This window comes from Heptranchias perlo, chromosome 2 (assembly GCF_035084215.1).
Source record: "Heptranchias perlo isolate sHepPer1 chromosome 2, sHepPer1.hap1, whole genome shotgun sequence".
In the NCBI taxonomy this organism is placed as follows: domain Eukaryota; kingdom Metazoa; phylum Chordata; class Chondrichthyes; order Hexanchiformes; family Hexanchidae; genus Heptranchias; species Heptranchias perlo.
The window spans coordinates 21682078-21708152 of NC_090326.1; the positions used below are offsets into that span (position 1 = coordinate 21682078).

At 45.1% G+C, this 26075-nt stretch overlaps 1 protein-coding gene across 2 annotated transcripts in view; it reads right to left on the bottom strand.

Moving 5' to 3' along the window:
• LOC137335753 (catenin delta-2-like) overlaps window positions 1-26075 on the bottom strand; it is a 532228-nt gene that overhangs the window by 184925 nt on the left and 321228 nt on the right. For both annotated transcript variants that reach the window (XM_068001100.1, XM_068001090.1), the window contains exons 9-10: window positions 24496-24628; window positions 4410-4623 (exon numbers count right to left, since the gene is read on the bottom strand). In XM_068001100.1, the coding sequence (XP_067857201.1) occupies window positions 4410-4623; window positions 24496-24628 (347 nt within the window). The remainder of the gene's footprint in view (window positions 1-4409; window positions 4624-24495; window positions 24629-26075) is intronic.

Genomic DNA, 26075 nt, shown 5'->3' on the forward strand with positions numbered 1-26075 from the left:
TGAAAGGGCTGTTTTCAGTGGTATTACCTCACTGGTGGATAGATCTTAAATCAGAGCAACAAGAGCTGTGAGATCAGCTACTTGCAATATCTACAGAATATCAGGCCCATGGATTTAATCTTTATATGTGGAGCTGGAGGTTCCATTCTACCCACAAATGCTCAGAAGCTTGGATCGCCTCTGATACTGCACTAATGAAGGGCAAGATCATAGAATCATACAGGACAGCAGGAGGCCATTCGGCCCATCGTGCCTGTGCAGCTCTTTGAAAAAGCTATCCAATTAGTCTCACTCCCCTGCTCTTTTCTCATAGCCCAGCAAATTTTTCCTTTTCAAATACAGTATTTATCCAATTTCTTTTTGAAAGTTACTATTGAATCTGCATCCACCACCCTTTCAGGCAGTGCATTCCAGATCATAACAGCTTGCTGCGTAAAAAATGTTCTGCTCTTCTCTCCTCTGGTTCTCTTGGTGATTATCTTAAATCTGTGTCATCTGGTTACCGACCCTTCTGCCACTGGAAACAGTTTCTCCTTATTTACTCTATCAAAACCGTTCATGATTTTGAACACCTCTATCAAATCTCCCCTTAATCTTCTCTGCTCTAAGGAGAACAACCCCAGCTTCTCCAGTCTCTCCACATAACTGAAGCCCCTCATCTCTGGTACCATTCTAGTAAATCTCCTCCGCATCCTCTCCCAAGGCCTTGGCAGCCTTCCTAAAGTTGGGAGTATTTGGACACAATACTCCAGTTGAAGCCTAACCAGTGATTTATAAATGTTTACGATAACTTCCTTGCTTTGATGAACAAGACCGAAGCACAACTTTGTATCCTTCACCTCTCCCCCATCCCCAACTCCCAGGTCCAAACTGTCGTCTCCCATCACACCACCTCTTGACCTCAACTTCAGCTTCCTCCGTAACTATCAGGAACGCCAGTTCTGATTGGCTATCAGCAGGTGCACATACACAGGGTCAAAATACTGCCGACAGCTCCCCTGCCCCCGCCCCTCCCCCCTCCCCCCCACCCCCTCCTCAATTAGACCATGCCTGATCTGTACCTCAACTCCATTTATGTGCCTTGGCTCCATACCCCTTGATACCCTTACGTAACAATAATTGGTGCCCTGGCCAATATTTATCCCTCAACCAACATCACTAAAAACAGATCATCTGGTCATTATCACATTGCTGTTTGTGGAACCTTACTGTGCGCAAATTGGCTGCTGCATTTCCTACATTACAACAGTGACTACACTTCGTTGGCTGTAAAATGCTTCGGGATGTCCGGAGGTCGTGAAAGGTGCCATATAAATGAAAGTCTTTCTTTCTTTTCTATCAATTTCAGTCTCGAAAGCTCGAATTGTCCCAGCATTCACAGCCTTTTGTGGGAGAGAATTCCAGATTTCCACTACCCTTTTTGTGAAAAGCTTCTTCCTGATTTCCCTCCTGTATGGTCTAGCTCTAATTTTAAGATTGTGCCCTCTCGTTTTTGCTTCCCCCACCAGAGGAAATAATTTCTCTAGATCGATGCTATCGAATGCTTTTAATATTTTAAACGCCTTGATCAGATCACCCCACAACCTCCCGTACTCAAGATGTACTCCACTCTAACAATGACTGCCCTTTCCAAATCCATCTGCTTTGCTATCTCCTCCCCTACTTTTAAAAGCCTCTTTAGTAAAACCCTTCCCTTTGATTGGACTTTTGCACCCCAACTTCTGCTTTCCCTTTTTCATGGCATCCACCATTTCCCATCACCCTTTCGAAAACTCCGAGGCACCTTTTCGGGTCCAAAGAGTGCTACAGAAATGTTGTTGCCATTAATATTCACATCACATTGGATTTGGACTCAAAAAAAAAAATCCCATTACTCTTGTGACCTTGACTTCTCCTGTCCTGAACTCGATCTTGTTTTAAAGTTTCTCATGACTTCCCACAGAATCCTGTGATGACTCTGTAATACTGTCGAGGATTAGGCTTCAGGATGAGTGCCCTGCTGGACTCACCTCAGCCCTCAATTCAAAGTCCCCGACCAGTTGGTGCCTCGGCTGTCTCTTTGGTCAGACCTCATTTCTCGCATGAGCAATCATCCATATCCCAGGCAACGTCTCACTTGTTGTTTACGTGAGATTTAAGTTTCAGTATTGGAAATGAGCCATGATGGTCAAATTTTTTTTAAAACCCCGTTTGGCAACAATTTTGATCCGATATTATATGATGCTGAGATCGGATTGTCTTGATGGTCATGTGATGTCATCGTTAGCGGGAATAATGTCCATTTTGAAAATGTTTGAAGTTAATCTCCAATTCGTACAGTGATCAGGAGAGGCGGAGGCTTCCTCTCTGGGTGCTGAAGCCAATTACAATGTCCTATCAAACCCAAAAAGATGCTAAACAGCAATGCATATCGTGCAGCATCAATAACTCCAAATTGAAGGTCAATATTCTAGTTTCACAATAACGAGCGCTGATTGTTATTATTAACTGTGGAAAAAAAACTTCTGGCAAGTTAACCTGAATAGCTACGCACACACACATTCTGGCTGTGTTGATATCTTATTCATCACAAGCGCGCAAACAGCTCCCCGAGGCTACGTGTTTTGACAGCGAAACAAAGAGATGAGTAAATATGTCATGACTGGCATTGTCATATTATTAGGTCTGACACTCTGCGGGATGCCTCATCAATGAACAATCATCACAGTTGCACAGCGCCTTTCCAGTAGATTTGGCAGGCGTCTAATTATACTTGCTTAAAAGATTAAAGGTGGTACAGACAGCACTCGCAGTCTGCGTGAGGCCCAGACAGAAACACAAAACCATCTTTTGCCAGCAACTAACTAGGTGTTATTCACTGAGGTATATCGTCGTGAAACCTTATGTTCCACCTCTTATTATATTTCCTTCAGCTCTCGTTGTGGAGTGTGCCAACATATCTGTCACCAGTAACGTTGATGGAGTGGTTACCACTGCGAAAGAATGAAATCCCCCTTGTCCTCAACTTTCATTAGCGACAGTACCACACAATCAGAGGTGCTGAATAGTTACAGCCAGTTGGCACTTTACAAGCCTCCTGTGAGATCTCAGCCAGTTAGGAGAAGCCAGGTTGATATTCCATTCATAGAATCAGATCAGAATTGTAGAAAGTTACAGCCCAGCAACAGGCCAATTAGCCATGCTTTTCTCCACATGAGGCATTGGGCCTCATCCCACTCTCTTGCTTGCTCCCCAAACCCTTGACAGTTCCCCTTTTTCAAGCAACTATTTCATTCCCTTTCAAAAGAGTCAATAGACTGTGCTTCAACAATCGCTTGGCAGAGAATTCCATATTCCTACCAATATCGGTGTAAAGCCGTGTTTGTCTAACCTCCGATTTAATTGTTTTTGTGATTATGAGTCATAGGAACAGGAGTAGGCCATTCAGCTCCTCGAGCCCGCTCTGCCATTCAATCAGATCATGGCCGATCTGTACCTCAACCCCATTTACCCGCCTTTGCTTCATATCCCTCGATACCCTTACCCAACAAAAACCTATCGATCTCAGTCTTGAACGCTCCAATTGACCCAGCATTCACAGCCTTTTCATAGAATCACAGAATGATACAGCACAGGACGAGGCCATTCGGCCTGCCGTGCCTGCACCAGCCCTTTGAAGGAGCTGTCCAATTTAGTTCCGCACCTCAGCATTTTCCCCATAACCTTGCAAATTAGTCCTTTTCAAGTATTGTCTAAGTGTCTTTTGAAAGTTCCTTTGGAAGGTGTGAAAAAATTTCTCCTGGGGGACAGAGTTCCAGATTTCCACTGCCCTTTGTGTGAAGGCGTGCTTCCTGGTTTCACTTCTGAACGGCCTTTCTCTAATTTTAAGGTCATGTCCCCTTGTTCTGGATCCCCCACTAGAGGAAATAGCTTCTCTTTATCTACCCTATCGAATCCTTTCATTATATTAAGCTCTTCGATTAGATCACCCTTCAACCTTCTAATACTCGAGGGAACACAAGCCAAGTTTATGCAACCTGTCCCCATAATTTAATCCTTTTCGCCCCGGTATCATTCTGGTGAATCTGCGCTGCATCCACTCCAAGGCCAATATATCCTTCCTGAGATGTGGTGCCCAGAATTGAACAGATGGGATCTGAGCAAGGCAGAGTCCTCTCATTGCTCCCACTGGCCAGTCAGACAGTGATCCAACTTGTCCTAACCCTCCATAATCTCAAAGACATCTATCAGATGTTGGTTTGCTAATGCAATATGCAAAAGGAGGGACGGCGTGTCCGATGTAAATTCCTAGTGGGTTTTGTCTTGAGCCTGATGTAATAAATCAACTCATTCAGACAGCGGAAAGGGGTTTCACTTCCCACTTCGGGAAGACGTCAGGTATAGAGCACGGAAAGGATATAGAGTCTGACCTGTAACCAGCTCCCTGATCTCCACGTCGGGAGTCTTCCGAAGCAGTCGCACCAATCCTGGAATCCCACCACAGTTTTTCAAGGCAATTTTGTTGTCATCGTTGGCCTTCCCGTACACCAGGTTCCTCAGGGCTCCACAGGCACTGCGATGCACTTCCTGCATCCGATGGTCCAACAGGTCCACCAGCAATTGGATTCCACCTTGTCTTCTTATCTACAAGATTAGTTCACATGTTAAGAGCTAATAATGAATTCCCTTTGGAAAAAAAGGACAGTCAAGGAACAAATACCTAAAGGATAAAGAAGATGATTGCTTGATGAATCGACCCTAAATGTTAAAAACAAAAGCAAGATATCCAAACAAATACTGGTGCCTCTCACTTTGCGGCTGCATTGTATGCTGTACATCTGTTGGCGAGTGGAGCTTAGATTCCTGTTTTAACATCATGAAGTTCAGCTCCGGTCACTTTATGAATGGGACGTTCTACCCACAATCCACCCCACCCATTCATGATGTCACCGGGGCAGCACTGCATAATGTCAGAATGTTACACAAATACTCGCTCCCAGGTGCCCTCAAATCAGCCCATGTAAAAACAAGAGGTCACTGAGGGACACCGTAAAGTGGATCTTACTGTGCAAGGAGGTAGCACCAGTGAGGAGATGTCACCCTCAGTGGATGTCCAAAGGGACTTAGGGGTTCAGGTACATAGATCATTGAAGTATCATGAACAGGTGCAGAAAATAATCAAGAAGGCAAATGGAATGCTGGCCTTTACATCTAGAGGACTAGAGTACAAGGAGGCAGAAGTTATGCTGCAGCTATACAAAACCCTGGTTAGACCGCACCTGGAGTACTGTGAGCAGTTCTGGGCACCGCACCTTCGGAAGGACATATTGGCCTTGGAGGGAGTGCAGCGTAGGTTTACTAGAATGATACTCGGAATTCAAGGGTTAAGTTACGAGGAGAGATTACACAAATTGGGGTTGTATTCTCTGGAGTTTCGAAGGTTAAGGGGTGATCTGATCGAAGTTTATAAGATATTAAGGGGAACGGATAGGGTGGATAGAGAGAAACTATTTCCGCTGGTTGGGGATTTTAGGAGTAGGGGGCACAGTCTAAAAATTAGAGCCAGACCTTTCAGGAGCGAGATTAGAAAACATTTCTACACACAAAGGGTGGTAGAAGTTTGGAACTCTCTTCCGCAAACGGCAATTGATACTAGCTCAATTGCTAAATTCAAATCTGAGATAGATAGCTTTTTGGCAACCAAAGGTATTAAGGGATATGGGCCAAAGGCAGGTATATGTAGTTAGATCACAGATGATGATCATGATCTTATCAAATGGCGGAGCAGGCATGAGGGGCTGAATGGCCTACTCCTGTTCCTATGTTCCTCTTAAGTCCTCGGGACTCTTTTCACCCTCCCACCCTTTTTGGAGGACACATTCTTTTATCAGACCTGCTGCAAATAACAGTCGCTCTCAATTCTCAGCCGTTGTGTGCTCCTTTCCCCGACAGTACTTTCTCCTCTATCAATCCTGTGACTGTTTCCATTCTTTCTCTCCCAAAGCACATCAGTGTCTCATGACATGGTTAAACGCCATGTGTCTCGATCCCTGGGAGAAGAGGGAATCCCTCTTCTCCGTCAAGTTCTATTGACCACCAATACACTCTGAACTCCTACTTTCAACACAAGTATGTCATTTGACTGACAGGCTCACCATGGCAATGGGCAGGAATGCAGAAAGTGGGCCTGAGAGAGCACCCGCCCCTGGAGACGGAGGCACTGGGTTTACTCTGCAGTTTGGGCCTCCAGGCCTAACCAAGCTGTGGTCCGGCCACCTCCATGGATGTAATTGTGCTCGTTAGATACAGGTACATACCATTGGTTTTTGCCCGTGCTTAGTTCAAAGGAACATAAATAACAATAACAAAAAAATATCCTTTGTCAAGCCAGGTTTTTACACTCTAAAGCAGCCTCCCTTTTGTAACATCTGGAACTGGTTTCAGTAGGACATTAGTGATGGTCACCAAGGAGACAACCCAGGATGGTGCTTAGTTAACTATCAGCCCTTTAGCTGATCCTTCCCTCCCCACCCCCACCCAAATCATAACATCTACCTCTTCCATTCTTGAGCCCACCTTTTGTGTCTATGATGTCGTTAACTAGCATGTTGGTTGCTGGTGCCAGAATTCAATGCTCCTCCCCTGTCCCTGCCCCAGGGTATATATGACCACTGGAGGTGTGAACTATTTAGGAAGTGCTTTGCAGCATTTCTTTACATTAAAGGTGTGATATGAACGCAAGCTGTCGTTAACATTCCTGAGTGTCTAGGTCAAAAAGGACCTGCTTTCCCACAATGACCCCCACATCTGCTGCTAGTCTAGGAGATAAGATGAACCCCTGCCACGGTGCTCTAGGTCCCTCTGAGGCCCCAGAGTGTGGGAATTCCCACTCTAGGGGCTCCCCTCCCCGGCTAGGGCTGTTAACTCTGGTTGGATGTATTCCAGGAGGTTTCGTCACATGACTTTGAGCCGCCCCGCCCCCGTGTTCTCACCATTGGGCGCACAGCCTTCCGAGGCCAACTGGAAAGTGAGCAGACTCTTCGTTACCCGATTGGATGATTGTTGACTGTCAGTCAGCCAGCCTTTCTTCCCATCTCTAATATAACTAATGAACAAAAGTGGTCAAAGAAAATGGAAAAAAAAAAATCATTTTTTTTTGAATGCCCCTATGATTATTCTCCCAGATTGTGTGCAGCAGTGACCAGGAGATTAATCTTTCATTCCTGGAGACTCCTAGCTCCGGCCCTGTACTCCCATTATGACAATGGCCTTGCCTCAAGGCAATGCTGGAGAGTTTGCCACAAGGCCGGGGCCTGGAGTATCTGGATCCTGGCCTAGTTTCTGACATATTCCTGACGAAGTTATGGTCACAGATTTTTTGGCTGTCTCTCCCTGTCTATGTAAGTATAAAAATGTTACATAAGCTGTTATAAAAAAAAATTCATTGCACATGACAAGTAAGCCTTAAACTCATATTACTTTAAGGGCTCTTAAGGCAATTAGCGATAAAATGTTGCATGTTTAAAACTGGAAGTGTCACATACTTCAGCTCCATCACCTCCTAGCGAATTAATGTGACTGTCTCCGATTCCTCAACAATAATCTAATTGGCTTCCGTTTCATTCTCTTCCTAATCTCCTCATACCAAAAGGCCAAAGGGCATTGGCACAGTCCTGTTGAATATAGAATCGTAGAATCATAGGAAGTTACGGCCCATCGTGTCCGTGCCAGCCAAAAAGAGCTATTCAGCTTAATCCCACTTTCCAGCACTTGGTCCATAGCCCTGTAGGTTACGGCACTTCAAGTGCATATCCATGTACTTTTTAAATGAGTTGAGGGTTTCTGCCTCTACCACCCTCTCAGGCAGTGAGTTCCAGACCCCCACTGCTGACTGGGTGAAAATATTTCTTCTCAGCTCCCCTCTAATCCTTCTACCAATTACTTTAAATCTATGCCCCCTGGTCACTGACCCCTCTGCTAAGGGAAATAGGTCTTTCTAGTCCCGTCATAATTTTATATACCTCAATTAAATCTCCCCTCAGCCTCCTTGGTTCCAAATAAAAACAGCCACAGATTATCCAATCTTTTCTCATAGCTAAAATTCTCCAGCCCTGGCAACATCCTCGTAAATCTCCTCTGTACCCTCTCTAGTGCAATCACATCTTTCCTGTAATGTGGTGACCAGAACTGTATGCAGTACTCAAGCTGTGGCCTAACTAGTGTTTTATACAGTTGTAGCATAACCTCCCTGGTCTTATATTCTATGACTCGGCTAATAAAGGAAGGTATCCCGTATGCCTTAATAACCACCTTATCTACCTGTCCTGCCACCTTCAGGGATCTGTGGACATGCACTCCAAGGTCCCATTGTTCCTCTACACCTCTCAGTATCCTCCCAATTATTGTGTACTCCCTTGCCTTGTTTGCCCTCCCCAAATGCATTACCTCACACTTCTCTGGATTGAATTCCATTTGCCACTTTTCTGCCCACCTGACCAGTCCATTGATATCTTCCTGCAATCTACAGCTTTCCTCCTCACTATCAACCACACGGCCAATTTTTGTATCATCTGCAAGCTTCTTGATCAAGCCCTCCACATTCAAGTCCAAATCATTCATATATACCACAAAAAGCAATCGATTCCATTAGATGTCAGCTGTGGCTCAGTGGTGGCACACTCACCTCTGAATCAAAAAGTTGTAGGTTCAAGACCCACTCCACAGACTTAAACAAATAATCGAGGGTGACACTCCAGTGCAGTACCAAAGAGTGCTGCACTGTCAGAGGTGCTGTCTTTTGGATGGGAAGTTAAACCGAAGCCCAGGCTGCCCTCTCAGGTGGACATAAAAGATCCCATGGCACTATTTTGAAGAAGAGCAGGGGAGTTTTCTGGTGTCCTGGCTAATATTTATCCCTCAACCAACATCGCTAAAACAGATTATCTGGTCATTATCACGTTGCTGTTTGTGAGACCTTGCTGTGCGCAAATTGGCTGCCGTGTTTCCTACATTACAACGGTGACTGACTATACTTTAAAAAGTACTTCATTGGGTGTAAAGCACTTTGGGACGTCCTGAGGTCATGAAAGGTGCTGTATAAATGCAAGTTCTTTTTTTAATCTGTTTTCTAGCAATTGAGAGCAGTGACTCCTCTATAAATAACCTGGTTAATTTTCACATGGGCCCGGCAGAATTTCCAAACTCACGCCAAGGCTTCAGGGAGATAATTAACTGGTTGTCCCACTTAGAGCATCTGTCAGTCATTTATGTGCAAGTGGACCTCAGACAATATGTTGTTATTTCTATCAGTCCTTCTCGTTATGTCGTTGTTTGAGGTGACTTGTCATATTAATATGTTTGGAAGTTCTATTATACACTGCTGTCCCTGACTGAGCAAAGGGTAGGCCATTAAAGGGGTGGTTCCGCTATATTATGGGCTGTTTTCAGGCACATTCGATTGCTGGAGCATACAAGTTGACAAAGCTGACACCGAGAGAAGCAACCTCTCCAGCTTGCTGCGATCTGTCAAACTTCCATTAAAATACTGCCCGTTCTTACTACGAAGTTCAGGACACCAATATAGTCTGTGTCTAGCAATAAAGATACTGCGAGATCTTCCTGTCTCGTAAAATAGGGCATCTCATTTTCAGCTGTGAAAAGCGTATTGAAGACAATTACTTTTAAAATGGAAATATCTTCATCTACCCTTACCAGTACTGTATGAGTTAATTACCTCTGTGCACTACTTTAATGCAACTTTCAATGGGTTGAAAGAAAGAACTTGTATTAATATAGCATTTTTCATGACCTAAGGATGTCCCAAAGTGCTTTACAGACAATGAAGTACTTTTGAAATGTAGGAAACGTGGCAGCCAATTTGCACACAGCAAGGTCCCACAAATAGCAATGTGATAATCTGTTTTTTTTTAGTGATGTTAAGGGATTAATATCAATCAGGACATCAGGGAGAACTCTCCTGCTCTTCTTTAAAATAGCACCAGGGGATCTTTTATGTCTATCTGAGGGCAGATGGGGCCTCAGTTTAACATCTCTTCCAAAAGATGACACCTCCAACGGTGCAGCACTCCATCAGTACTGCACTGGGAGTGTCAACCGGATTATGTTTTACAAGTCTCTGAAGTAGGGGCTTGAACCCACAAACTTCTAACTGAAAGGCAAGAGCACTACCCACTGAGCCATGACTGACACCTAGGGTTGACAACTGCATTAGCATAACACAGGTAGGATGTTATGCCAGTGTAATAATCAGCGTCCTAAAAACAGCATACAGAGGAAATTAAATCCATGACTATATTAGTTCAGAGCAAATACTGCAGATAAATGTCCTTGTTGGCTCATACCTGTGAACCTAGAAAACTAGCAAGAACGTCACAAAAACTGGCAACACATTCTCCACCACCACCACCCCCACCCAAAAAAAACCTAACAATTCCATGGAGGCCCTGAATGAACGTCTACAATAAGTGAAAACAAGTAATTACACTGAAAGTGCAGTGGGACTCAGGCCTGAATTTAAGTTGTCGGTATACCAGACATTTCTTCACTTTAAGTAAATGATACCTGGGAGGGGATACAGGCTTGTCCTGGCTTAACCTGCAGTATTCCATCACTTTTATTGGAGGAAGGAAAAAAAACAAAGTTTGCAGCAGCGTTGTTCGATGCAGGGATCGATTTTTTTTTCATTTTTGGCAAAGCCGGCGTTTATTGCCCATCCCGAGTTGCCCTTGAGAAGATGGTGGTGAGCCGCCTTCTCTTAAACTGCTGCAGTCCGTGAGGTGAAGGTTCTCCCACAGCGCTGGTAGGTAGGGGGTTCTAAGATTTTGACCCAGCGACAATGAAGGAACGGCGATATATGTCCAAATTGGGATGGTGTGTGACTTGAAGGGGAACTTGGAGGTGGTGTTGTTCCCATCCATCTGCTCCCCTTGTCCTTCTAGGTGGTGGAGGTTGTGTGTTTGGGATTTAGAAATTACTGAAGAGAGATGTGAATAGTGAAGGTATAAGATTTATATTCTAGGTATTTTTAGTTTTGCCACTTTATTTGCTGCATAGTCTGACAGTTTGAAGCCTGCTGTATTTCTGGCTTTCAAGGCAAAAATGATTTCTCCTGGAGGGGTCGCAGGATATTTTAAGTTTGAAAATAAAAGGTACTTCAATACAACTTCACAGGGTTGAGGAGGGGTTGGGGGGGGGGGGCACTAAGAGCTGCTTCTTTCAGACATCCTGCCAGCAAAACAAGGGGAAGATGAGTTGGGACGGGAGGAACCCTTTCCCTGCCAGCTTCATTTGCATGGCACTGCGTTGTCTGTACCTATTGCAGACGCAAGCACTCCGCATCCCCCCCCCAACCGGGGTCCATGGAAATCTTGGGCCTACATAGGCCACAGTCGTGGCTCAGTGTGTAGTACTCTTGCCTATGAGTCAGAAGGTTATGGGTTCAAGTCTCACTCCAGAGGCTTAAGCACATAATCTAGGCTGACACTTAAGTACAGTACTGAGGGAGTGCTGCACTGTCAGAGGTCACATCTTTTGGATGAGATGTTATACCAAGGCCTCATCTGCCTTCTTAGGCAGATGTGAAAGATTCCATGACACTATTTCGAAGAGCAGGGGAATTCTCTCCTGGCAGTGTCCTGGCCAATATTTATCCCTCAACCAACATCATTAAAACAGATGATCTGGTCATTACCACATTGCTGTTTGTGTGCAAAATGGCTGCTGCATTTTCCTACATTACAACGGTGACGCACTTCAAAAAGTACTGTAAAGTGCTTTGAGACATCCTGAGGTCACGAAAGGTGCTATATAAATGCAAGTTCTTTCTTCTCTTTGTAGAGGGGGCAGAGACTAGGCCTCATAGGTCAGCTCCCCATTTCCTGTCATTAGCTCCAGGAAAGAAGACTCTCCCAAGCACTAGTGACAGAAAAATCACCTCCATAAATGTTCCATCCACTCTCAAAGATAAACACTTGCGTACTGGAAGTGCCAGCTGTTAATACTAGGTGGCTAAAGTGAACAGGATGTCCCATTGCTGAGCATTTAAATCCCCATCATTATAAGCACCAAAATTACCCAGTGGATACTGTCCTTTCATTGAGTGGTTTGGTTAGCTCTTCCTGGTTGTACTCCAGACAATATTTTCTATTCCACTTTAATGGAGATTAATGTGCAACAGAGGACATGTCATGACCAGGTGCAATATATGATTTATGTTCTTATAAGTGAGGTTGCCCTTATAAACGAGTTATGATCACTGCAGAGGGAGTGGGTTATAAATCATGTTACACAGCCAGCCATAGCATGTTCTTTTTCCACAACATTGGTCAATTTTTCCAACCAATGAGCTATCCCTCATTTAAAAAAATTCATTCTTGGGTTATGTGCGTTGCTGGAAAGACCGACATTTATTGCCCATCCCTAGTTGCCCTTGAGAAGGTGGTGGTGAGCCTTCTTCTTGAACCACTATGGTGAAGGTTCGCCCACAGTGCTGTTAAGTAGGGAGTTCCTGGATTATGACCCAGCGACGATGAAGGAACAGCCGACATATGTCCATGTCAGGATGGTGTGTGACTTGGAGGGGAGCTTGGAGGTGGTGTTGTTCCCATCCACCTGCAGCTCTTGTCCTTCTAGGTGGTGGAGGTTGCGGGTTTGGGAGGTGCTGTCGAAGATGCCTTGGCGTGTTGCTGCAGTGCATCCTTCAGACAGCACGCACTGTAACCACGGTGGGACAGTGGCGGAGGGAGTGGGTGTTTAAGGTGGGCCGCTGATCAAGCGGACTGCTTTGTCCTGGATCGTGTCGAACTTCTTGACATTTCTGGGTGAATTCACCAATCGCACAGTCCCAGCGGGGAGCCGTGCTCCAAGGGAGCATAGGTCAGCGATAGAACGACAACACTAAGCCGATTCCTTGGCCACCCACCCTTCGAGCTAGTGTTTTATTTAGCCTATTATTTTACCGTCGGTATTTTCAAACCGAATACCGCTTGTCAAATTACACTCTCAATATTAAACAGTTACCAGTGATAACTGTCTGCTTGGCGGCAATCTCGCCTCCGAATCAGAAGGTTGTGGAGTCAAGTCCCTCTGCAGGACTTGAGCACTAAATCTAGCCTTCAGTGCAGTGCTGATGGAGAGCTACGTTGTCAGAGGTGCCGTCTTTTAGATGGGATGCTCGTCCTGCCTGCTCAGACGGACATAAACGAATCCCAAGGAACTGTTTAAAGAAGAGTAGGGGGCAATTATTTATCCATAAACCAACACCACCAAAAGATTAACTAGTCATTCATTTCAATGCTGTTTGTGGGACCTTGCTGTGTTCAGATTGGCTGCTGTGTTTACCTAGAAAACAACAGTGACTACACTTCAAAAGTAATTAATTGGTTATGAAGCACTTTGGGGTGTCCTGTGGACATAAAAGGCACTATCGAATAAATCCAAGCTCTTTCTTTTTAAGTCCTTGGGTCACTAGGAGCAATTGGGAAAGCCAGGAATATTTACACTGGTGAAAAGGGGAGATTTTATCCAAGGGTAATAAGGGTTATAGATAAACCGAAGCCAGGGAGGGAGAGGGAACAAAGGCTGGTGTGCAGAGATTCTGCTGGGAGCCAAATATAATAGCTTCAGTTGGCGTCAATTTTGCCAGTATTAAGCTGAGGAAAGAGAGGAGCTCTACAGCTTTTCCCCAAGTTGTTCCTCTACCAGCAGTTCCATGGTAACAAAGGACTGCTAATAGATGCTGACTTCTCCCATTATAACGCTCAGTAATTCACCAGTGGATCTCCCATGGCACCATGAGTATGAGGACATGCTGTTTTATTATGAAGGATTGGTGAGAAAGCAATATGGACGCTTACACGAAGTGGAAAAAACGTTTGAGAGAGATGTGCGCTTAGAAATTGGTTAATGCCGCATCTGTTTTACAGGCATAAAACAGGTGGCAAAGTGTCCAATATGGTGGGCAGCGTGCACACGCAGAAAGTGTGCCACCCGCCAAATTGGTGAAGGCAGAAAAAGAGGTGTCCAGGGCCCGACCCTGAAACAGGCGTTAGGGCCTTCGCACATGCAAATAAGAGGCCTAACGCCAGTTTGCATAACCCTGTGCACAAAAGGGCTGCCATTTTTACTCAGGTCGGCTGCGTTCAGGAAAACATGTGGCCTCCAATGGTACATAAAGGGACCACTGCAGGCCACCACCAAAAAGGTAAGTTTTGTAAAATATACTTACCTGAGCTGCTCCCAGCTCCACTGCAATGCCGAAGACCATTGCCAGCTCCCGTATGGCTCCTCCACATCGCTGCACCCCCTCCCTCTCCCCATCACTGCACCCCCTCCCTCTCCCGATCGATGTACCCCCTCCCTCTCCCGATCACTACACCCCTCTCTCTCCCGATCGCTGCACCCCCTCCCTCTCCCCATCACTGCACCCCCTCCCTCTCCCGATCGATGTACCCCCTCCCTCTCCCGATCACTACACCCCTCTCTCTCCCGATCGCTGCAACCCCTCCCTCTCCTGATCACTGCACCCCCCCGATCGCTGCACCCTCTCCCTCTCCCGATCGCTGCACCCCCCTCCTTCTCCTGATCACTGCACCCCCCCGATCGCTGCACCCTCTCCCTCTCCCGATCGCTGCACCCCCTCCCTCTCCTGATCGCTGCACCCCCTCCCTCTCCTGATCGCTGCACCCCCTCCCTCTCCCGATCGCTGCACCCCCCCGATCGCTGCACCCTCTCTCTCTCCCGATCGCTGCACCCCCTCCCTCTCCCGATCGCTGCACCCCCTCCTTCTCCTGATCACTGCACCCCCTCCCTCTCCTGATCGCTGCACCCCCTCCCTCTCCCGATCGCTGCACCCCCCCGATCGCTGCACCCCCTCCCTCTCCTGATCGCTGCACCCCCCCGATCGCTGCACCCCCTCCCTCTCCTGATCGCTGCACCCCCCCGATCGCTGCACCCCCTCCCTCTCCTGATCGCTGCACCCCCCCGATCGCTGCACCTCCTCCCTCTCCTGATCGCTGCACCCCCCCGATCGCTGCACCCCCTCCTTCTCCTGATCACTGCACCCCCCCGATCGCTGCACCCTCTCCCTCTCCCGATCGCTGCACCCCCCCGATCGCTGCACCCCCCTCCCTCTCCCGATCGCTGCACCCCCTCCCTCTCCTGATCGCTGCACCCCCCTCCCTCTCCCGATCGCTGCACCCCCTCCCTCTCCCGATCGCTGCACCCCCCTCCCTCTCCCGATCGCTGCACCCCCTCCCTCTCCTGATCGCTGCACCCTCTCCCTCTCCCGATCGCTGCACCCCCCCGATCGCTGCACCCCCTCCCTCTCCCGATCGCTGCACCCCCCTCCCTCTCCCGATCGCTGCACCCCCTCCCTCTCCCGATCGCTGCACCCCCTCCCTCTCCTGATCGCTGCACCCTCTCCTTCACCCGATCGCTGCACCCTCTCCTTCTCCCAATCATTTCCCCTCCCTCTACAGGTTGCACCACCCCCTTCTCGATTGCCACCCACCTTTTCCCAGACACCCGATCTCTCCTGGTCTGCAACTTGCCCGTCTCATGTAAATGAGGCCCGAGGCCCAATATTGGGCGGGCCTCTTGCCTACCCATTCAGGCGCAGGGCTCATTCCCTATGTCCAGTTAGCTCCGGTAGGCTGGCACAAACCAATTTCTCAGCCAATCTGGTCAGAACAGATTTAATTTGCACTAAACCGAATATAAAGGAATTCAAGAACAACATCCTCGATATTAACAGGGGAGCGCGATGAAACCAGTCGGCATCTCCTGCCTTGGAACTACTGCTGGGAATCCCACCGCGGCATGGGCCCCCCCTCACTCACTGTTCAATTTAAGTCCCGCCGCTGATGATGTCATCGGGTTGCGACTTTTGAATGTTAATTAGGACCCCGCCTGCCTTTTGGGGAGCCCCGTCGATGGCCTGACTTGTGTTTGTTCAATTTTATATGGACGGGAATGGGGTTGTGTTGGGGTGGGGTTGCTCGATCACAATATTTTAACCCTCCCTGTCCCGTCCTGGGGGGTTGTTAAAATCAAGGCCAATAAGTCACTCTAGTTTTAAAAAAGTCACCACTTCTTGAGATATTTAAAGAATTTGGAATTACTGTCAACAAGAAGAATTGATCATTAAAGAACAAACTCCTACTTTTGGAGAAACAAACCATTCCTGACTTGTAAGGAAGTAAAAGTACCGGAGAAAGTAATTCAATAGCAAGAGTGAAAATCTATCAGCAAAGAGCCTGAGGTCTCTGAGGAGGTGGTGTATGAATTGTAAACAAATACATTTTGTACCAATGGAAAAAGAGAAAGGACTATTCAAAACAAAACAATTCAGGAAACCAATAACAGGAAGTAAATCAATGAAATAGTCATCGTTCTGTAGTTTAAAATATATACATTGTTTGTTGAGACAGTGAATTGAAGAAGTTGGAATTGCAGAGTCGAAGAAGAGGTGGATTCATTCCCCCAAAATAAAATCACCATTACTTTCGGGGGAATACAGGTTTTAAGAAAAAAGAATTGTCATTAACAACCACAAAAAGAATCAGAGGAAAAGAGTCTGCATAGGAGTGGGAACTCTGTGCTAGGACTTGTACAACTCAGAAGGGAGAAATAGTTCCGTATTAGGGTGAAGGAGGGGAATAAACCTGCATCGCATAAAGAAAAATAAACTTCAAAACTGGTGAAGCTCCTTCAGGAGAAAGGTGAGAGCTCCGTGCTACGAGCAGACAGCGTGCTTATCACAAGAAGCAACTCTCTGGAACAGCGACCTGCTCAAAACACTGGCCGCTGAGCTGTAGAAATAAGAAACTCAGCAACAGACAATGAGAGATTGATATTTCCTCCCCTCTCAAAAAATACACCACTACATTTGATTAAATAATAAACTGCAGCTTTGCAAGGAAGCTAAGGAATTGGAGTAATCATGCGTATAGTAATAAAATAAATGTAAGATCGTCATTAATAAATCCAATAGAGAATTCAGGAGAAACTTCTTTGCCCAGAGAGTGGTTAGAATGTGGAACTTGCTACCACAAGGAATGGTTGGCGATTAGCATAGATGCATTTAAGGAGACGCTAAATAAACACATGAGGGAGAAAGGAATAGAAAGATATGCTGATTGGGTTAGAAGTAGTAGGGAGGGAGGAGGTTCATGTGGAGCATAAACACCGGCTTAGGCCTGTTGGGCCGAATGGCTGTACATTCTATGTAATTCTATGTAAAATACTGAACTGAGGAGCTTGGAAATTTTGCGTTCCTGGTGTGTGAACTACATTAAAATGGCAATTAGCAAAATGGAAAGTTTGTTAGGTACTATTAGGAATGTGCCTTTCGATGATGGCGAATTTCTTTGTCTGAAAAAAATCTCGAGTCCATTCAAGAACTGGGTTGCACCAATCCAGACTGTTCTGCCATAGCTATCTTATCAAATCTAAAGGGTAGTAGAAATCTGTAACTCTCTCCCCCAAGAAGCTATTACAGGGGATAGGTCAACTGAAAATTTCAAAACTGAGATTGATAGATTTTTGTTAGGTAAGGGTATTAAGGGATATGGAAGCAAGGCAGCTAGATGGAGTTAAGGTACAGATAAGCTGTGATCTAACTGAATGGTGGAACAGGCTTGAGGGGATGAATGGCCTACTCCTGTTCCTATAAGAGGTTGCCAGTGGTCCAGTGCTCTGCTTTCTTGAAGACCATGACCTGCACAGTTAAGGACGATTGAAGATTTAGGCCAACCCATGGCTGAAGGACCCATTATCTCGGCTTTGATAGAAACGATCAAATCAAAGGGATGAGACTACTGAAAACTGCAAGCAGCCTTCTGCTTCACAGGGTCATGGGTTTACCAGGGAAGTCTCTGACGAGATGTTATCAACATTCCAACCAGGGATCCAACCACATTCCTAGGTGGTGCTGTGCTGTTAAACTTGTATACAGAGCAGGTGCATTACATGGGACCTCTGTTGAAGTCTGTCTTGAATTCCATGCTCTCTATGCTTTGTATAATAACAAGATAGTCCCTCCCTATCTCTGTAACCTCCTCCAGCCCTACAACACTCTGGGAACTCTGCGCTCATCTAATTCTGGCCTTTTGTCCATCCCTCACTTCCTTCATCCCACCATTGGCGGCCGTGCCTTCAGCTGTCTAGGCCCTAAGCTCTGGAATTTCCTCCCTTAACTTCTCTGCCTTTCCAGCTCCCTCTCCTCCTTCAAGACCCTCCTTAAAACCTACCTCTTTAACGAAACTTTTGGCCACCAGTCCTAATGTCTCCTTCTGTGGTTCGGTGTCAATGTTTGTCTGATTACACTTTTGTGAAGTGCCTTGGGAGGTTTATTAAAATGTTCTTTTGAATAAGAGCGTCCTTGCTTACTTATCAGACACAGAGGAGGCCCCAGACCCTACAATGAAGAAGAAAGTATTCTTCACTTTTCCCGTTTTCTACTGCTTATTATATATTTTGTAGCTGTTCAGAAAGCAACCCAAAGTGAAGACAGTAGTAATAGAAACAGTAGGCTGGATAACCCACTTGATACCCTATGACAAACAAGTGAATGAGCTACCTGGGTTAATTCCAACAATTTTATCCGTGCACCAAAAATAATTTAGTGATTTTTGCATCATTCAAACTCTGCAATACACTGCCATGGTGAGGAACAGTGAAGTGCTCATGATACAACTGGAGAGTGCTTATCAATTTACATAAATCAGATTTGTACTGTAAAAGGGCTAACCCACCAACCTGTTGTCTGAGAAGTAGTGAAAAGAAATTCTTTGCTGCTTCAACATTCTAACTCCAGCCTTTACAAAGCAGATAATAAATACCTTCTGCTGCTGCTGACAACCAACAATGTCCAAATTCGACTGGGAACACTGAAGTATCTTATCAATACTGTTCTTTGTGCATGGAAAGTGAGAAGTATCAGATTCTGAATTGCATGAAATTTCCAGTTTTAGTAAAAGGCAATATATACAATGGTCACTCATAGTTACCTAGATCTCGTGGGAGGAATAGAAATGGTGGGATTTATCATCCAACAGTGTGCTCTGCTCACTGAGGAGAACGAGGAAATCACAGAGAAGCTCTGTAATTGCAGATGTGATTACGGACAGAAATGTCTTCTTTACCCAGAGAGTAGTTAGAATGTGGAACTTGCTACCACAAGGAGTACTTGAGGCGAATAGAATAGATGCATTTAAGGGGCAGTTAGATAAACACATGAAGGAGAAAGGAATAGAAGGATATGCTGATAGGGATCGATGAAGAAAGATGGGAGGAGGCTCATGTGGAGCATAAACATCGGTATAGAACAGTTGGGCCGAATGGCCTGTTTCTGTGCTGTACATTCTATGTAATCTATGTAAATTTAAGGAGACTGTGCAAAGAATTGATGATAGTGACTATTAGGGAAGCTATATTAAGTGAGATTATGTCTGGGTTCTATCTTGCACTGAGGACCCCATTTTGTGACGAAAGGGAAAGTGACAGCAGAAATCTGCTGAAGCAGGCAGCATCTGGAACATGTTGAAATTAGCTCAGACCCCATGGCCCCTTCACAGCTGGTACAAGCTGGAGTCATAAAAGGTACGTTTTTGTTCTGTGTGTAGTTCTGACCTTCTGGTAGATAAATCTATGTGTTGTCACAACCATATAAGGAGTTCATAGAATCATATAGCACAGAAGGAGGCCATTCGACCCTTCGTGCCTGTGCCAGCTCTTTGAAAGAGCTATCCGATTAGACCCACACCCGCTGTTCTTTCCCCTGCAAATTTTCTCCCTTCAAGTATTTATCCAATTCCCTTTGAAAGTTACTATTGAATCTGCTTCCACCACCCTTTCAGGCAGTGCATTCCAGATCATAACAACTCACTGCATAAAATAATTCCTCCTCGTCTCCCCTCTGGTTCTTTTGCCAATTACCTCAAATCTGTGTCCTCTGGTTATCAACCCTTCTGCCACTGGAAACAGTTTCTCCCTATTTACAATATCAAAACCCCTCATGATTTTGAACACCTCTGTCAAATTGCCCCTCAACCTACTCTGCTCTAAGGAGAACAATCCCAGCTTCTCTAGTCTCTCCACTATATGTAGTTAGACAGGGAACTGGATAAGTACTTGAAAGGAAAAAATATTTGCAGGACTACGGGGAAAGGGCGGGAGAGTGGGACTAACTGGATTGCCCTTGCATAGAACCGGCGCGGATGATGGGCCGAATGGCCTCCTTCAATGCTGTAACCTTTCTATGATTCTATAAGTTCTTTCATCACAGCAGCCCTTCATACGTATGAGAGAAGGTCGTGGATCTCAACCATAGACAGTGGGGGCAATTTTAACCTAACTCGCCTGGTGGGAAACTGACGGAATCGGGTGGAATGCTGGATTTACTTCCCGACCGATGATGCTCTCCATTGACTTCCAAATAAATTCTTCTAACTGTCCGAGCCTTGCTACAACATGGGTCGCCCCTCACCCTCCCTGGATCTTCACCTCCATAGCCCAACAGATCCCCACAAATATATCTCCAACCATCACCCCCATGGTTAGTTCTGTATCAGATTGAAGAATTGTGGGCACAAACCCACACCCTACCACTCCTTGGCACAAAATATTATGCCACCTGTAGCAGTTAATTGATTCCCCCCATCCCCCAACCCCCCCATCAGATTTTTGGAAGATGAAAGCAGTTTTCACAGATAAATATTTTTCTTCAAAAACGAAGACATGTCTCCAAAGTCGCTGAGGGAGGGATTCTGTGAGAGGTGGGGTGGGTGGGGGGAAGAATCGTCTTCAGTTTATTCTCAGGAGGTATCCAAAATGAAATGCAGGCCATCCCTTGTGAGATTTCTGCTTTTGGCAGTTTATATACAGCGGAATAACTTTCCAACAATATAATTTCCTCTCGAAATTGATTGTAGTTTTCCTGATAATCAACTGCTGATTATCATTGTACAAATTTATATTCGCATTGTCCATCTTTCAGTCTGGCTCTCAGTCTGAGTCCATAAATGGCATTGGATACTGTCTGTAGGCAACTACCATCACAGGCACCGGCAAAGAAAAATCAACCCAAAGCTAAATACAATGGCCCTTTTTTGACAGCTCTGATGTGGGTTCACTCTCCAATCACCACACATTAACAAAGGGACCTCCCACTAACAGTGTGTAAACAAACTGAGAACCACTTCCAAATCCACAGAACATAGAGAGGCACTACAGCACAAACAGACTGCATCATACATCAACAACTTGCATTTATATAGCGCCTTTAACTAAATGAAACATCCCGTGACACTTCACAGAGAGTTATCAAACAAAATTTGTCACCGAGCCACATAAAGAGACGTTAGGACAGGTGACCAAAAGCTTGGTCAAAGAGGTAGATTTTAAAAAGCGCCTTAAAGGAGGAGAGAGAGGTGAAGAGGTGGAGAGGTTTACGGAGGGAATTCCAGAGCTTAGAGTCTAGGCAGCTGAAGGCACGGCCGCCAATGGTGGGGCAATGGAAATCAGGGATGCACAAGAGGCCAGAATGGGAGGAGCGCAGAGATCTCAGAGGGCTGTAGGAGGTTAGAGTGATAGGGAGGGGCGAGGCCATGGAAGGATTTGAACACAAGGGTGAGAATTTTAAATTTGAGGTGTTGCCAGACATAGTACACTGCAGTAATGTCCTAAATATGGAAATCTCAGTGTAATTCTTTAAATTGAGTACATCATTGAGTTACTTTGAGTCTACAGCACAGAAACAGGCCATTCGGCCCAACTGGTCTATGCCAGCGTTATTGATCCACACGGGCCTCCTCCCTCCCTACTTCATCTAACCCTATCAGCATATCCTTTTGATCCTTACTCCCTCGTGTGCTTATTTAGCTTCCTCTTAAATGCATTTATGCTATTTGCCTAGTAAAGCTTGCCCTCACTCCAATACCATTCTCCCTTTTATTTCCAAACCCAGGCAACTCTGTAAAAAGCAATGGTAGGAGTTCTCAAATGAAGCGATTAACATATTCACAGCAGGAACAGCATCTTTACATCAAAAAAACGTCCGTAACTAGACTTAACGAAAATAAACAGTCCCATAAAAGGGTAATTGGGCATGCTCCAGAGGGTTCCTTTGAAGAAAATGAAAATATTTTAATAGCTGAGTTTTACTTGTTATATATAAAACTTCTCCAGGGATAAACACTGAATAAACACAACTGAAGTTTCAAGTCTCAGAAACTATCACCTCACCTCAAAACATTTCTGTTTCAAGTTTGTGTGCAGCTGCCAATGGGAGAAAGTAATGTCTGAAGTAACATCTAACGGCTTCTACCATCCAACCAGTCTGATTGGTTACACAAAATTACAGCACAGAAACAGGCCATTCGGCCCAACAGGTCTATGCCGGTGTTTATGCTCCACACGAGCCTCCTCCCACCCTACTTCATCTAACCTTATCAACATATCCTTCTATTCCTTTCTCCCTCATGTACTTATCTAGCTTCCCCTTAAATGCATCTTTGCTCTTCACCTCAACTATTCCATGTAATAACAAGTTCCATTGTCCAATGACTCACTGGGTAAAGATGTTTCTCCTGAATTCCTTATTCGATTTATTAGTGACTATCTTATATTTAGGACCTCTGGTTCTGGTCTCCTTCACAACCGGAAACATCTTCCCTTTGTCTACCCTTTCAAACCCCTTCATAATCTTAAAAACCTCTATTAGGTCACTCCTCTGCCCTCTCTTTTCTAGAGAAAAAAGCCCCAGCCTGTTCAGTCTTTCCCAATAGTTTTACCCTCTCACTTCTGGTATCATCCTTGTAAATATTTTTTGCACTTTTTCCAGTGCTTCTATATCCTTTTTGTAACATGGAGACCAGAACTGTGCACAGTACTCCAAGTGTGGTCTAACCAAGGTTCTGTACAAGTTTAACATAACTTCTCTGCTTTTCAATTCTATTCCTCTAGAAATGAACCCCAGTGCTAAGTTTGCATTTTTTAGGGCCTTGTTAACCTGTGTTGCTACTGTTAATGAAATGTGAATCTGATTGAGATGCTAATAATATCCAATCCCAATGGGAAAAAAGCTGATTTGCCTTGTAAAACGCTGATAAGCTGATACATAGGTTAAAACACATTTGGCATGTATGTTACAGTTAGTGTCTGGGTTTCATCAATCTTGGGATGATCCTGCTTTCAAAATTTTGGGGATTTCATAGTCTAAGACAAAAATAACCCCAAATATATCAGACATTCCTTATATCCAATGATAGTCAGACAGTCCCTCTCCAATATAATGTGAGAGACAGCGCTGCACTATAAATAAAGGGCTTTGAATGCCTCAGTGCAACACCTAAGAAAGAAAGAAAGAACTTGCATTTATATAGCGCCTTTCATGACCTTAGGATGTCCCAGAGCGCTTTACAGCCAATGAAGTACTTTTGAAGTGTAGTCACTATTGTGATGTAGGAAACGTGGCATCCAATTTGCACACAGCAAAGTCCCACAAACAGCAATGTGATAGTGACCAGATAATTTGTTTATGATGTTGGCTGAGAGATAAATATTGGCCAGGACATTCCCCTGCTCTTCTTTGAAATAGTGCCATGGGATCTTTTACGTCACCCTGGGAGGTCAGATGGGGGCCTCGGTTTCACGTCTCATCCAAAAGACAGCACCTCAGACAGTGCAGCACTCCCTCAGTACTCCCACAGTGGCTCAAGAACCCATAATCTTCTGACTCAGAGGTGAGTGAGCTACCCACTGAGCCACAGGTGACCTAGTGAGCTCCCTGTCATGTAGGGCTACTGCCGGTGGAAGTTTTCATACCGTTGCCTATCAGAGGGCTTTCGCAGTGGTGCTATACCATATTTTATCCTGGCAGTTCTCACATTGTTGCCCAGTACAGCCGTTTTCCGAACATTGGGGGCCATTGGCAGCCAGAAAGGTAAAGTCACAAACATAACTTTTGAGCAACAGCACATCGTCCATTCGTTCTTAAGTGTTCCAGCTTTGTCACTGGGACTCTGAACCCCCTCCATGGCCTAAACAAAGCAAACATGGCCCACCAGTAGCCCCACCATACTCCAACACGCTTCTCACTGGCAACTGTTCCCCACAATGTATTGGAAACAGGGTACCACATAGAGCATATTTTTTTCATTTATCCTTGTTGCTTCGTCATCTCCGCAATCTATGGGAAACTGAGAGAATAGCATTTGAAGGTACAATTAGCAAATATCACCTCCGCTGATTCAAAATAAATAATAATTACTTTCGATGCTGATTAGAGACTGACTGTAACTAACACTGGCATGTGGGCGGATTTTATAAGTGGGTATCAGTCCCACTGTTTGTGACGGAAAAGCGTTAAGCTAATCGTCTAATGGGTAAATAATTGCTAAGCACAGCTGACTGCCGGCAGCCTTCACATGGCTATTTTTAAGTAGGAGATTATTCAATAAAGAAGTACAGCAATGAACACTTCTACGGTGTACTCACCTCCGCCTTGATCTTATTGTCTCCAAAGCACAGGTGTTGCAGGTAGGCTGCTGCGTTGGACTGCACCGAAGGGAACTGATGCTGCAACATCTGGATGACTTCTGGCAGCTCGGGATCCCGCCAGCCAAACTCCCTGTGGAAATTTAGAAATGAAATAAAATAAAATATAGATACATGCGTGTATTAAAGTGATACTGAATCATTCTGAACTGCTCATCTGTTCAGCAAAAATAACTTGTTATCTTGTCTGAACGATACACACACATCCTGAGTAAGTGAGGTCTATGTTATCCCTTGCCTCTCGTTTGGCTTTCAAACACAGCTAGTGAACTTTTGGACATGGGCATTACCTACCTCACTATGCACCACCCAGACTTCACATGGTCCTGCTTTGATAAGGATTTCAAATCAATGAGCTGCTTTCACCCGTATAAACATATCCATGAAAATGTCATCAGAATATGATACACAGCTGTCAGTGGGCCGGCCTGTCATTTTGTTATTATCTTGCGACTTGCAACACATACACAAATAAAGTGGATTGGAGCACAATGAAGAGAAGAATAATAGCACTGTAGAAAAACACACATCAGCCAAAGAAATGAGTAAGCGATGATGAACTAATGGGCAAGAACCTCATTCTTTCAGTTTGGGTTTTATCCACTGTTTATCTTTTTTTTTTACTGTGAAACCAAGGTGAAGGGACGAGGCCCACAGTATAGGCATTAACAAGGTTGAATATACACAATGACATAAATCAGGAGGTGATTCGCTGAAACCTAGCTTGAGCTTTAAAAGTCTAAAGACTGTAAGAGGGAGGAAAGAGTGGGGGCAGGTCAGGATTTGTACAGCTTTGGGGTACTTGAGGAGATGAATTCGTGAAGACCACATGGTGAGTCTTGATTTCAATGCAGTAAGGATGGTGGTGGGGAGGAATGGAGGAAGAATGCACTGGATGGTGTTGACAGAGTTTAGAAGGAACAAAAGGAAAAAGTTCAGGGATGCAGAACTTCCTATGGTCCTAAAATAGAGAGATAAGAAAGGTTAAAGCAGAAAGAGAAAGGTTAGAGGCTAGCGCTGAGACAACAGAAACATTTTCTCTTGTATTCTGTCTAGGTGGCCAAAGATATAGTAGCAACATTCTAGTCTTGGCAGTACTTAGGCTTTACGCAGATTTATGGGCTGTTGATAGTGCTTGATATAAAAAAGGGAATCAAGCTTCTTGGAGGCAGCTTTAGCAATGGAGGTGATGTGGGAGTTTCACTTGATATCAGAGGCCCAGAATGTAAGTCAAGGAAGGACTCGGGGAGGAGTTGTAGCTGTTTGTTAGACTTGCAAGAGAATGTAGAAACTGTGCCTTTGAAGAATTGAAGAAACAAGATTTTCATTGCCCAATTGAAAGGAGAACAAGGTGAATTGATTGAGCTGTTGGATTGAGAGAGAACTGGAAGTTGTGTCCATTGAGAGTATGTAACATTAAAGAAATTGATCAGTGTAGAGTGAAATCATCAGTAAAAGATTGGGTCGTGTGGACAATGGGTGGAGGAGGCCGCTGCTAGGAGGAAGGAACAGAGTCGGAG